This window comes from Hippocampus guttulatus, chromosome 9, assembly GCF_054856545.1.
Source record: "Hippocampus guttulatus isolate MCC_2025c chromosome 9, RoL_Hgut_1.0, whole genome shotgun sequence".
Classification (NCBI taxonomy): Eukaryota; Metazoa; Chordata; class Actinopteri; order Syngnathiformes; family Syngnathidae; genus Hippocampus; species Hippocampus guttulatus.
Window position 1 is genome coordinate 14,681,194 of NC_141269.1, and position 14,884 is coordinate 14,696,077.

The 14,884-nt window shown below is 40.4% G+C and overlaps 1 protein-coding gene across 4 annotated transcripts in view; it reads left to right on the plus strand.

Moving 5' to 3' along the window:
* grk4 (G protein-coupled receptor kinase 4) overlaps positions 1-14,884 on the plus strand; it is a 52,373-nt gene that overhangs the window by 18,447 nt on the left and 19,042 nt on the right. For 3 of the 4 annotated variants that reach the window (XM_086120811.1, XM_086120810.1, XM_086120812.1), the window contains exons 2-3: positions 5,208-5,303; positions 11,282-11,394. In XM_086120811.1, the coding sequence (XP_085976937.1) occupies positions 5,208-5,303; positions 11,282-11,394 (209 nt within the window). Of the gene's footprint in view, positions 1-5,207; positions 5,304-11,281; positions 11,395-11,417; positions 14,858-14,884 lie in introns of those variants that run through there. The other variant, XM_086120813.1, reaches the window with a different exon arrangement.

Consider the following 14,884-nt stretch of genomic DNA (forward strand, 5'->3'; position numbering starts at 1 on the left):
GGCCACTCGACAACTCTGATACACACCAGACCCCACCCAATCATCGTGTCAGGCCGCCAGAAGCACAATCCCCCACAGCACAGGTCGTTGCGGAGACGGGACAAAAAGAAGAGTCCAGGTAGCAGGGAAAACAGTATGTGGGCATGCAGGACGATGGGACACGATGCTGATGCCTCACATCTCAGGCCGAAAAGAGAACGAGAGCACGTTGGTCTGGGTGTGAAAAATCAGTTCAGATTTTCTTCCAGGCCAGATCAACAGTTTGATACTGATCACGTTTATGTGTAGTCAATAACCCTTTCAAAACCCCAATCTTGGCAATTTTCAGGTTTTGAAAGGCCATTCAAATGTGGAAAAATGTGAATATGCTCATAATCAAGTTTCTAAAAATCCCTGGGTTCCCCCTTCTCTACCCCGAATATTTGTTCACATAAAATATAAATATTAGTTTGTGTTCTGCGCATGCTTTATCTGCAAGGATTCTTGCTTCTTTTGAGTCCAGGAAGTATTTGAATGCATGGCGATGCCGCCTTCTTGCCGTAACGAGAAGTGAAGCTACCGGCGGCCGTCTTACGTTGCCACTTGCTAAGCGAGGCTAACTTGAATACATTGATTTCCCCATGGCGTATTCATGTTAATTTCTGTCTCGATGGCGAAAATGACAGTGTGTGTACATAGGCACAATAATATGTGTGTAGATAAATTTGCGTGTCTGCCGTGCGACTCACAGGAAATACGCAAACATGGTGAAACTTATGCAGCACAGAACCACACATTTTGAGCGAGGAGGAAACCTTCTGCTTCATTATCGTGGTGAGTGACATGAATAGAATGTGTTTTATTGACGGTAAAAGGTAAGAAGCGAAATGACGTTTATTTGCGTCATGACATTGTCCGTCAGTTGCCATTTAGATGGGGATATTCCAATTGATCAAAATTACCGCGTATGTGGGACTTTTTCTGCTCACACATGTAAACAGGTTATTCTTATTGTTTCAGAAACCAAAATTTTGACCTTCAGCCGAATAAGGACCGCCTGTGAACGTAGTCTATGTCACTCACACAGGGGACGGCGCTTCAAGACAACTCATAATTGGCCATGACAGTGACCATTTGTCTGCGATGTGTTCAAATCGGCCTACATTTGTGTATTCTGAGCTCGGCATTATGAGAGCTCATAGTGAACCAACTAGCTCCATGTCCTTTTTAACAATGTCTTGACATGTCTTAACAATGTTTTGAAGATCATTTTATATGGTTTATACGGTTGTATTGCGACATCTGCCATGACCGAAACCAAATCTGTGTATCTGTTCTGACATGTAATTGTAGGCGACAACTCCAAATTACAACTTGTCAACAAGGAATAAACTGTACTGGTAAATAAAGAAAGTAAAAGCTCAGTGCACAATGGGGTCACCCATTCATTTGTCAGAACATGATAATGTATTGAGGGCCAATGCTTTTCTTGGAAAACTGAGCAGTAGCAGGAAATATGCCCAGCCCCCCCATATGTTTCCAATTTGAATAATGCATCCATTGTGAGCGCTTCGAGTGTCCAGAAATGTTAAGTTAAATGGGGGTGAGGTGACTATTTTACTGTACCATTAGAGGGTTTCTTTAAAGTAAGGGTAGTTCAGCTGCCTTGGGTCTTTTTGAGCTCGAGTCATGTGACCATGCACATGCTCAGACCCTCTCCCTGAGATTCTACGCGATGATCTCAGTTGACTGAGGCCAACCGCCCCGATGTTGGTGTTTATGGAGCGGCCTGGTCTGTAGGAAGGGAGAACCAAAGTTAAATAAATACACTCTCCATCCGTTCTGCATTAAGGGCTTGCACACATGGCTTTGACGTCAGAGTGACATTAAACAGGGTGGGGTTGCCCAACGAGCTCTGACAGGCACGTGTGTGCGTGGAGGCGCGCACACACACACACACACACTTAATTATGCTCCTTCCCCCACCTTTTCCACTGCTCTTTCCACCTGACTTCAAAATTAGATGACAGCTTCTCATTTCCTTTCTTTATTATAAATCCATAACAAAACACTTCTGTGACGTCTTCACCGGTCATTGTTGTTTTTTCGCTCAATTGTATCCAAGGATTTGTACTGTAAATATCTTGCCATCTGACTGGGCCAATTTATTCTTCAATCTTATGTAGAATTTTTTTCTGGGTGGCTATTTGCTGCATTATGTGTACAGTGAAACTCCTCTACAGCGAAACATACATGGGCGAAAATACCCCCTAGTGTGAAAAAATCTTCATGCATTAACGCCATTCCCACTCTCCTGCCCCCCATCCAACGAAAAAAAAACCCCTGTTGCGTTATACGAAATCTTTTTCTCTGCTCTTTCCTCGCGACGAGATTCATTACAACGAAGTCTAATCCAAAAGCGACCTCTACTGCTTCGTTTGGAAACGGCAAGAGCAACCACCACACTGGTTTACACATGTGCAGTAGTCCAGGAAGTATTTGTTATTGTTAGTTTCAGACGCAGCAAGAACTTTGCATTGCTAAAATGGCTACAAAACGGACCTTTGGATGTCAAGCAGCTAAGACAAAAAGAGCTCTGACACTGGAAGAGACATTATCCAAGAAATTGATGCAAGTGAAAGTGAATGCTGATCGTAAATTTCACAATTTCTTTCCCTTTTTTTCTTTCTACACTGACTATATGAAGTGTCAAATAAATTTATGCTCATACTTATGCACTTTTGGAATAAAAATAAAGAGTACACATACGTTTGTGTGTGCGTGTACACATCCGTTTGTGTGTGTGTGTGTGTGTGTTTACATCTCAGATCAAATTTGCTACAGTGTAAAACCTAAACTGTATATTATGACTTGCACTGCAACCTTACATTAGGTCTGTCAACATTTTCAACATTACAAAACCATCAATACTTGTGTATTTAGTATTGTATGTGATTGATTGTTTAGGAATTGCTGTGGTACTCAGCAACCTTTTTGAAACAGATTCTGTCACTAGTTTGGTCATTTTTTTCCCCAAAGTAAAAGCAGATATTTGACAACCGGAATCAGAGAATAATTATTGTTGAGAGGCTGAAATCTGAGGACTAAGACAAATTTAAGAAGTGATGTTTGATACCAGGCTGTCCAGTGGTTAGTGCGTCGGCCTCAGAGTGCAGAGGTCGTGGGTTCGATGTCTATGTGGAGTTTACGTTATCCCTGGGCCTGCGTGGGTTTTCTCCGGGTACTCCGGTTTCCTCCCACATTCCAAAAACATGCGTGACAGGCTGATTGAACACTCTAAATTGTCCCTAGGTGTGAGGGTGGGCGTGGATGGTTGTTCGTCTCTTTGTGCTCTGCGATTGGCTGGCAACCAGTTCAGGGTGTCCCCCGCCTACTGCCCGAAGACAGCTTGGATAGGATCCGACACCCCCCGTGACCCTTTTGAGGATAAAGTGGATCGGAAAATGAATGTTTGATACCACTTTTCTTCAAACTGATGCCAGTGCTCAACTCACTGATAGCGATACCAAGTAACCAACACCACTTCTACTTTTGATACAGACATTTTCTATTAAACCAAAGAATTAAAGAAACTTTCATTTTCAGTGACACGGTTCACCTTTCACGGCTTTGCTCTTTCACAGATTTTTTTTGTTTTGTTTTGTTTTGGGGGGGGTTGGGTGTAGTTTGTAATGCTTTTTTTTTCAATGAAATCTCCCGCAATCAACCATTACTGCACGTGCACGCTTCTACACACATGCGCGCGCATACGCACACACACACGCCTGCCATGATGAGCATCAGCCATAACGGCCCCTAATATGAACGAAACAGAAAAATAAAGTAGTTTGTGAGGTTGTTAAAAGGAAATCACTGCCAACCTTAATAAACCACAATTTCCTGAAAAGTGATGATTTTGGAGGAATAAGGATTACGCCAGCAGCCAAAACTTCATTTTTGTATTCACATTTACACTATTTTAGAGTCACACTGTGCTCTCACCCACCCAGTAAAATCAGATTCTATGCATTTTAGTACCTGTGTGACATAATTTCGGCAAGACACTCAAACGATCAAGAATTCTAGCTCACTTTACAGGTTTTATTGCATATATTGTTTTTGTCTCAATGAAATTAGCGTGTTTGGCGATATAGCCTTGTCTCATGCAAGCGAGCCAGTGCTTCTAGCAGTTAACACACCGGCCTCACAATCGAGTTTCGGGGTTCGAATCTGACCTCAGGTGTTCCTGTGTGGGGTTTGCATGTTCTTCCCATGCTTATGTGGGTTTTCTCCTGCTACTGTGTTTTTGTTTTTGGTTTTTTTTTCCTTCTCACATATTGTTGCAGAGGCAGACATACTGTAGTTTGTTCAAAGATGGCATAACCCCTTGCACATGTAAACTTGGGCTTCACAGAGAAGTATGGAAAAAAAATGAACAATGTTGGGAACACCATTTGTACGCATGGACATGCAGATTGTTCCCTGCATGCTTAGCGAGGCGACTAGTCTTAAGAACCACGAGAGTAGGGGTGCCCAAACCTTTTTGACCGAAGATTTACTTTTCGATCAACCAACCTGCCGAGACCGACCCGTTACAGCGCACGTGCGCATACGCACTCACGTACACACACATGCCATGATGAGCAATAGCCTGACGCTGAGGCATGTGACGCACTTAGGCAGCCTGTTAACGATCGTAGTTCACGTGTACCGTTTTAAAATGCTTGTCTCGGCCTTCCAGATTCCCATTTCTTTGCCCGCCCCCTTGGTGAATTGTACAAAACAAACTCTGAATGAGAATAATGATAACATAAAAGATATAGCGCAACTACTCTGATCAGAAGCTGCAACTGGAGACTGCTGAGCGCTAACAACTTCCATTGACGCAGTCACATGTCACCGTAGGTTAAAGATGACTTTCTTTATTTGATTTTCTTTTTGAAATACTTTTTGTGAAAGTGAGACTGATTGAATGATTAGGGCCTTCACACAAAAAAATATATTGCTAACATGCACAGAGACACAAATGTTTTTTGTTTTTTTTCCCCTCTACACCCCTCGGATCGACTTGGGACCAGTCCTTGATCTACTGGTCGATCACGATCGACGTAATGGGCACCCCTGCACTAGAGCCTGTCACACCAATAGAGCAAACATGTTCACGTATACATGAGGAAAGATGTGATGTAGTGGTGCCACTATTGATTGTATGTGTTTTGGACCCTCAGGTGGAGGAGGGAAGAGGAATGGTCGCAGCAAGAAATGGAAGGAGATGCTAAAACTACCCCATATCAGCCAGTGTGAGGAGCTGCGTCGCATTATTGGTAAGACATTGGTTTGAGACAGAATGATAATGTGTCATGCTATGTCAAAGGGTTGGGTTGGCCTGCAGGAGGAAGCTTAGATGGGACTTCCTTCCTCTTTGGCGTCAACACCCACCCGTAGGCGGGACACAGGAAACTATTTGTGTATGAGTGTGTCTGACTCAAGGAATTGTCTGCTCAGCCATTTCTTTGTCTGTTTTTTTGTCTGTTCATATGCCAAACTTGAGTTCTACACCGAGGTTTAGCTTTAGAGTAATGAGTAGGACTCCATTCATTAGCAGATATTTCGAGTCTTAGGCCCTGTCCACTAAACACTTTTTTTTTGTTAGTTTCAATGTTTCGTCCAAATGGACCCTGCCCAAAAATGATAATTTTTTGAGAGAGGGTCTGATTGTGGATGGAGAGTATTCTCAATATGCTGCCCTCACAATTCTGTGTGAACAAAACATGCCTCTCCTGAGATGATGATGTGGTTGTTCCAGTTCTCGCAAGACCATGCACGAAGACCGCCATCAGCAACAACAACAACAACAATGGTGGATCATTGTGCTGTATGTTGTTTGTACCTTGACCGTGGTCTAAGTTCTCCCTTGTTTTCAGTCACAACAAGTTTTCAATACCTGTGAGAATATTTTCATCCCACAGCCTTTTTCTGTTTTTGTTGACTTCCTGGGGCAACAATGCAGTGGCATATAAACGACAGCGTTTAACTCTTCGTGTGGACAACATTGTTTATACAAAACTTTAAAAAAAAACAAATAAGAAAAAGATTGGCTCCTTTTCCACGTGGATGGGGCTGAAAGCGACCCCATGGTCTCACGCATAAAGTACGTGTGGTGTGTGCATTCACATGTAACAGTGGGTCACAGCTTCCTCTGCTGTTGAAGCTCTAACCACACTCCCCAGCCCCACATTCACACACCTCCCTACTTTCTATCTGCCTCCCCCACCCACTATCTGCCTTTCTTTCCCTCATTTGGTCCTCCACTTCAGAGCAACAGGAGAATCAGGAAAAATTGCAAATTGAAAAAAAAAGAGCCTTTTACTATCAGAAAGAAAAGCACTGTCAGTTGCCAAGAAATTAGCGAAATGAATGGCAAGAGAAAAGCAGGGAAGATGTGTTGTGGATGTGGTTATAACACAAACCACAATGAAACAAAACATTAAAAGTATCGCTCAGGAGTTTGTTTAAAAAAAAAAGCACGTACACTATCTGTCTCTTTAAGTGCGAAGAAAAAATGTTTAGTGTGTGTGCGTGCGTGTGTGTTTCTGCACTCAGCAGCTGCTAAGGGTTTCATACGTCACTGTTACATAGAGGCTATTGCGTAATTTCCCTATCACACACAGTGCAGTATCAAAATAATCTCCTTTGCAGATTTAAACACACCGACCATGTGGACACACACACACATACACACACACACACCTTGCTCATGTTTTCGCAGGGGATGCAAAGATACAGCCCTTATGAAATGAAAATATATTTTCCAATATATTAACTGTAATATATTGTAATCTATTTTAATGTATTCAATGTCATTTCCCAATATATTTTATGTTTTAAATTCATTTATTATATATTGTCAATACATATTTTGTACAAGATATTATATATTGTTCATCATATATTGTAATATATTGCAAAATATACAAATGATTGCCGCTTTTCATACAATGCAGTATGAAAGAAATAATTTGTAATATATGCATTTATATAGTGCAAAATATATGTAATTTTGCATTTATAAATAACTACAATCATGTATTACAATTTATATTGGACAATATATTAGTGATATACTGTATGTAAAGATATATGACCAATATATGATCAAATGTATGTGTGTGTGTGTGTGTGTGTATATATATATATATATATATATATATATACTGTGTGTGTGTGTAATATATGGAAATATACTGTATGTCACAACTATATACAGATACATGTTTAATATATGATACAATATATTGTAAATATATGTGAATTATATGGAAACATATGAATATATGAGCAAATGTTTATATTAAACAGGAAACACAAACTAATGGGTATATCAAAAGCCACCTTTATTCTTCATCAGCTCAAAAACAAATTCTGACAATGTAGAGGTAGAGGGGTAAATATTTTCAGTGCAACATTAAGTGGTGAAAATTCTTAATAGAGGTTCAACACCTTTTGCATCACAACAACACCCTTAGCAAAATTATAAGAGTGGAGAACTAACATGACACCATAAGTTTTGATTAAAATGTCCAAATTGTGCATTGAGGAGATTCCACACAATGTGCTGAAAAAACAGTTGTTGTGAATAGTCATACTTCTCAAACAATGCAGGATTTAAACACTCCAACATTCACCAAGTCACTTAGCTAGACAAAGTTCAGCAGTGAATAAGTAGCCTTGTGTCGCCACTAAATGTTTGCAAACATTCAGGTGTAATTGATATGTAGTGGCGGACTGCCAGTTTCACAACGGTTTCTGATCTAACTCGACAATTTAACCACAAAGGAGTGCAATTCTTTCTCTGAGTGACACTGCAGCTGTGACAAAAATTTTGCTAGTCACCCTTTATCCACTTATGGATAATCCATTTAGTGTAAACTTTAACATAGTGTGCAACATGCACATAAACATACATACAAACCATGCAAAATAAGTACAAAATGTGAATAATCACTAATTCAAAGTTTTATATACTGCCGTTTGTTGTGCGACATTCAACCAGATATTTCGTGTCAGTAGCAGCCGCTGGGTCCAAGTCACTTATCCAACTAACTGGAACGATGCTGGTTTTATCTTTGTCAGGCCCTTTGGCACAACTAACTAACTAGGGAAAACCTATATTTTGACATTTTCACTAAAGACAATGTGTCACTTCCGACCGAGTTCAACTGAAAAGGAATATATCCTCCCGGATGCTGATAATAAGGATATTCCAAGAAGAAAATGTATGCTTATTGATCTGCCAAAATATGCAAGCCTCTATGCATGCATATCTCCAAGATCCAGTGTGGAGGATTGAAAATGTCATGGCAAAGTACAAGCCAATTTTGTCGACTACCAAAATAAATTGTAGTTTTGTAATACTATTTTTATTTTTTGTCATCATTGTATTTTCTTCCAAGGATACACTTATTTTATTGATTTGAGCATGAGAACACTCGACATAGAACAATAAAAGGAAAAAAATACATTTAAAAACATTTCTGTTTACTAATGAAACTCATGTGGGGGTAGGATGAAGTCTATTCTACTATCAGATTATGTAATTAAAAAATATATTTGATTATATATTGCAATATGTTGTAAAATATATAGACAGACTATTACGTGTGAAAAATATAGTGCCCTTTTTGGTCTCAATTGCAACACTTTTTAAAATATATTTATCAATATATACACATATATGGTCTATGCCTATATTGAAATATATTAGAAAATATAAATACAAAATCTCATATATGAAAATATATTACTTCATGTATTGCATGATATCTTCCAATACACAGTCATACCTCGGTTTTCGACCATACTCCGTTTCAGAAGGCTGTTCGAAAACCGATTTTTCGAAAACCGAAACCACGCTCTTTTTAAAAAAAAATCTTTATTGAACACGTCTACTCACAATGGAACGCTACACGAGGAAGCGTCACTTCCTCGTGTAAGGAAGGCAAGAGGAGTCAAGTGCGCATTCAAGTGCGCTCAGTTTGGTCGAGAAACGATTTTCGGTCGTAATCCGAGGCATAAAAAAAACTCGAATTTTTCAGTCGAAAACTGATTTGGTCGAGAACAGAGACGTTGGAAAACCGAGGTTTGACTGTATTGCAACATATTTTTGTTTCGTAAGGGAGTGTAGACACTGATAGCAGTGTCTTTGTTATGTCTTGATAATGTCAGGCATTTGGCCTTAGCCTTGACAAGTAGGTCACTTCTAGGAATCCTAGATTGCATTATGGGCCTGTAACCATTGTGTCAGCTACCCATTTACAGTCTTCCATCTTTTTGTGCCTTTTTTATTTGGTCTCCTCAATTAAGACTCATTATTTTCAGTTTGAGATTAGTATAATTCAAAGAAGTTATTTACCAGGGTTGATTGCAGGTGCAGCACAAGCAGACTTGCAGTCAAATAAAGAAAAAAATAATAATTAAAAACAACAGACACACACATTTTTCTTTTTCTTTTTCTTTATTTGGCCTGAAATACTGATGGCAGCTCACAGACGATGCCCACCTCTGTTAAGATGGTATTTGTTGCGACCTGTTTCCATAATGCAAGGAGACATTCATTTTCACAATTTTAAACAGTTCACACTGTCTGAATAACCTTATGCCTATGAGGTGCTTTCATTAAAATACCCCAAGTTTGAAGAATTATAGACAATCTTTTACAACATATGTGGAGCTCTACAGCATGCATTGTGCCAGTCCTCATCCTGCCCCCCCCCATAAAAAAAAACCCAAAACATTTTTGTTTTAGATTCTGTCACTCATAGTTGAAGAGTACCCTTGATACAAATTACAACCCTCTACCTGCTTCATAAGTGGGAAAACTTCAAAAATCAGCAGTGTATCAAATACTTGTTCTCCCCACTAATTGTGCACATTGTCCCTATTGTTAATTACCCTACTTGATTTCAAGTATCAAGTACAACTTTATTGTCAAATGTGATGTACGTACAGCATGGATTAAATTTCCTCCCTCTTAAACAGACAACAAACAACAACAGGAGCTGGTGCGGGTGCCCGCACATTAGCAGAAGGATGCTCTGAAGATTTCTATTGCACTACTACTACTGCTACTAGTGCTCCAGCGAGGGCCAGGGTGTCCCGTCCCTGTCCGTTGACCTGACCATATGCACCAGATTTTTTCCAAAGCTTGCGATCTTGTGCCAGCTGCTCTGCTTCCTCCACGGCAACTCCGTGTTGTTGGTCTGTTTTTATTGTATGGGTTCACTAAATTGGCCTTTAAGAGCATTGCATTTGACAGCTATTTCCATCTGACAGGGAAGCACCAAAGTTGTTTGGGAATCATTGTGCGAAGAGAGTCAATAAAACTACAATCTTTCCAATCTTCTACTCCCCTACCAGCATAACCGTAGACCTTGTGATCATGTGAATATGTTTGAACAAGAAGCAGGGTGCTGCAGAACAGAGGGAATGCTGGCGAATAAACCGTGGAACTTGGAGAACTGTCACAAAGATTTGCTTTTCTTTTGCAGGTTGTTATGTAGGTGACACCCCTCAGACACTTTCATCCTCTGCTTCCTCTTCATACCTCTAGAAACACGTGTGAATGTTTTCCTTTATAATATGTCCTTATTATGTCTTTATATATGCATGCGTTTTTTTCAGCTTGTGACATGATAAGTCCTGGCTTCTTCCTCATTTGGTCCTGGTGGCTGTACAGCACAGATGGACATACTGTACATTGGTCAGAATAGATGAGCCCTCTTGCACAGATTGCATGCATGTAAACACCCATGATTTTCTGTTTTTACAGTGAGTATATATATACTGTATATATATATGTATGTATGTGTGTGTGTGTATATATATATATGTATATATATATATATTCTCCTGTTTCTGTAATAACTGTCTGTGCTTACTTTTTTGTGGGCTATTTTCAATAAATTTTCCTCAGCATGATCAACAAAATGTTGGAAATGAAGTGGCTCCAAAATGGTTTCTGCATTATTTCAAAGTTGGCCAGAGAGTTTTTTTTTTTTTTAGAAGAAGGTAAGAAAGTGTGTTTTAGGGCTGACAACCATCAAGATCAGAAGAAAAGGAAAAGCAGACAGAAAAATAGCTCTACTGCAAAATTATGTTGTATACTTGTTCTTATGTACCGGTAACTAAAGCATGCCTTTTGTTTTATTTGGTGACTTTGTTTGGCATTTGAATGTGTTGTGGAATGTCACAGAAACACATTGACAATCAATTCTCGCTGTACGTACTTATTTCTTCCACTCAGAAAGGGACTATACCAGTCTATGTGAGAAACAGCCCATTGGTCGGCTTCTATTTCGTCAGTACTGTGACACCAGGCCAGAGCTGAAGCGCTGCATCGAATTCATGGATGCTGTGGTAAGATTTTCAACAACCTAATTTTTCTGTCATAAAGTAAAATGACACAGTGAACTACAAAGAAATGTCCCAATCAAGAATGAAAAAAAAAACCGCCTTAGAATGTAAACATGCAACTTTTTTAAGTTATGACCCAACATATGGCGTTAGCATCATGACTGCTTGCAAATGTGACTGATCAAAAGATGACACGATTGATTGCTGCTTTCATCCGGTGGCTGATGGCTAGTTATTAGCAACTAAACTGCTAATGTTTAAGTGGTCAGGCTGTGCAAACTCTGCTCACATTTTCATGCTTTCCACTTGATCACTTGGGTGGTACTTGTTTAAATGATTCAACAGCTTTTGTGTATTGCCTTGTTTTTGACGACATACCATGCACAACGGCTTCCTCCTCCACGTCGCTCCGGAGATACTGCTTGGGAAGGAACTTATCTTATCAAAACAGCTTCATCTTTGGAAGTCATGGCTGCCATTCAGCTGCGCGTTTAGCTGTACATTTGGTCAATTTGTTACTATTACTTTCTGTTTACTGATTTTTCTTTCAATTATTGGCCGATTCTTTGTATTTCAACTTGCAAACCAATGTTAGAAGGGGGACTCCGATGAGAGTAAATTGGCTCACAGCTCACAGGTCTGTTTTTGTGCGGCCTGATCCTAAATGGGCCATTGCCCGATACTGGTCCGCAGACCAGTGGTTGGACACCACTGCTTTAGCTGATCTTGGCAATAACATTGGGTGTTGGTTGGGTGAGAACGGGGTCAATGAAGGAGGCAATTAGTGACAGAGATGGGCAGTCAGAAAACGGACCCCTCCTCTTCCTCCAAGCACTCATTCATGAGGTCAAGCCCACATCCTTTAGGGGAGCAGGCAAACACAGGCCTAAGACTATGTTTGGGTCCCCAGAGGTATGCAGCAAATGAAAACAGGAGCAAATCATGTTAATGTAAAATTTATTTTCCAACGTTTGAATACCTTCACTCCATATCATTTTTCATGATAAGATGAAAATTAATAAAGATTTCATGTCATTTGCATGATCGAGAGTCTGTTGGATGTTTAGGTGAGCTTGTTTCTGAACAAAAAAGAAGAAAAACTAAAAAAAAGATTGAAGTGGTGTCTACACTGACTCCCGACATGAAACCAGCGATGGGCTGTGCATTTGATACATGGGCTTTAGGGACTTTACTTGACGTAATATACCTCTTAATTCCATCACTATTAATTATGAAAGCCATCAATACTATACAAGTTCAGAATATAATAATGTGTGAAGTTAGAAATGTGTTTTGCTTGTCGAAGTCTGCTGGAACAAGTTTGGCTCTTACCAACCATCCATCCATCTATTTTCTAATCCACTTTTTCCTCACAAGGGTTACGGGGGGTGCTGGAGCCTATCCCAGCTGTCTTCAGGCAGTAGGTGGGGTACACCCTGAACCGGTTACCGGCCAATCGCAGGGCCCACAGAGACGAACAAGCATCCGCGGTCACACTCACACCTCGGGTCAATTTATAGTGTTCCACTAATCTGCCATGCATGTTTTTGGAATATGGGAGGAACCCGGAGTGCCTGGACAAAACCCACGCTGGCACGGGGAGAACATGCAAACTCCACACAGGAAGACCAGTGCTGGAATCAAGCCCTACACCTCTGCACTGTGAGGCAGATGTGCTAGCCAATTGCCCACCATTTGCTGAACAACCAGTAGACTGAAGAATACTGACTTAGACAAAGGCCAGCTTTCTGATTTCTATTTGAAGCTGCCTGTAAAAAGCACTTGCCCCCACACCTCCTTCGTTAAATCATGAATTAACTGTGGCTAATCACGGTTGTTCAAGAGTTTTTCACCGATCACGCCCAAACTGGATTACCTCCCGATCTGTTCACTCAGTAAATCAATTACATTGAACTTGTCTGACAAAATGACGTTTGCCAAAGGATCTCAAATAGCTGCAACAAAATACCACAATCCAAACAAATTCAAGAACCAATAGTAAATTACACCAATTAGTCTCGAAAGGAGAACAAATCCATTCCTAAAACTTCAGGACTCCAGCAAACCACAGTGAAAGCCATTATCCACAGCGAGAGAAACATGGCTCAGTGGTGAATCTTCCCTTGAGTGGGAGGATTTCAAAGGTTACCCCAAGAGCACAGCGATGACTCATTCAGGAGGTCACAACGGAATTCAGAACATCTATAGAACAGCAGGCCTCCATTGTCCTTGAGTGTTTTGAAAGGCGCTTATAAATAAAATGTATTATTATTTTTCTTTTTCTTCTTATTATTATTGACTCAGTCAATGTCAGTGTTGTTCATGACTCAATTAGGAAGAGACTGGGTGAAAATGGCATCCATGGCAGTCCCAAGGCGAGAAACACCGCTGATGACAAATAACATAAAAGCGTGTCGTAATTATGCAAAACATTTTTTACCTGATTTCATGGTCTTTTTGGAAGGGGTGTGTCGTGTTACATCTAGTTTAGTGTGACACAGAATTACAAATAAAGAACATCATACGCATAGTCCAACATGGTTGTAGTGCGATAGTCTAGGGCTGCTTTGCTCATTCAGGACCTAGATGACTTCTGAACCATTAATTCTCCTCTTTACCAGAAACTCCTGAAGAAGAATGTTCAGCCATCAGTTTGCGACATCAAGCTGAAGCGCATTTGTATTCTGCAGCAGGACACCGCCAAAACACGCCAGCTAGTCAACTTCTGAATAGAAAAACAAAACATGATGGTTCTGAAGTGGCCTAGTCAATGCCGAGACTTGAACCCAACCAGTTATTAGGTTTAGGTTGCAAATACTTTTCCACACAGAGGCGGGTAGCTCTGACTTACCTCCCCAAAATACATTTACCCGATAAAAACTGAATTTTATGTTTACAGCAAATGGGTTATCTGCCATTTTAATTTGTTTGATCTTCAACATTACATTGGGTAAAACTGCATAAAAAGAAATTGCAGAGCAAATACTTTTTACTGCAGTCTAAATGTTGTGAGACAAATTTCTCTGTCCACGATAATTTTGCAAGTGATCTGCAAACAAAAAAATACTGATTACAATGAAAGAAAAACAATACCATCTTGTGTGTCACTTCCCTCACAGACCTCACAGCAGAGTTGCCGCTGCTAGTCATGGTACTCGGTACTTCTTTGAGTTTCCATAGCTGGCCTCTGACGTGTGCAATGTTGGGATGATGTCAAGACTGTTGACGCAGGACTCCCCATTACTCATGCACATCCTGTGGCAAAAAAAAGACTTAAAAGCTGTGCCAGTTGACCTCCAGTTGTAAAACCACAGTGGCCTCTCCCGCTGATATGTGTGAGGGCCCACTCAGTGTGACTTCTCTTTCATGATATCCTGTGACCCTCTCGTCTTCTCCTTCTTTCCTCTTTGTATCTCTCCTCTCTGTCTTCCGGCCTTCAATGGATTCCTTCACCCTATCTGTCGAGGTATGCAAAATGTCAGTGTTAGTGGGG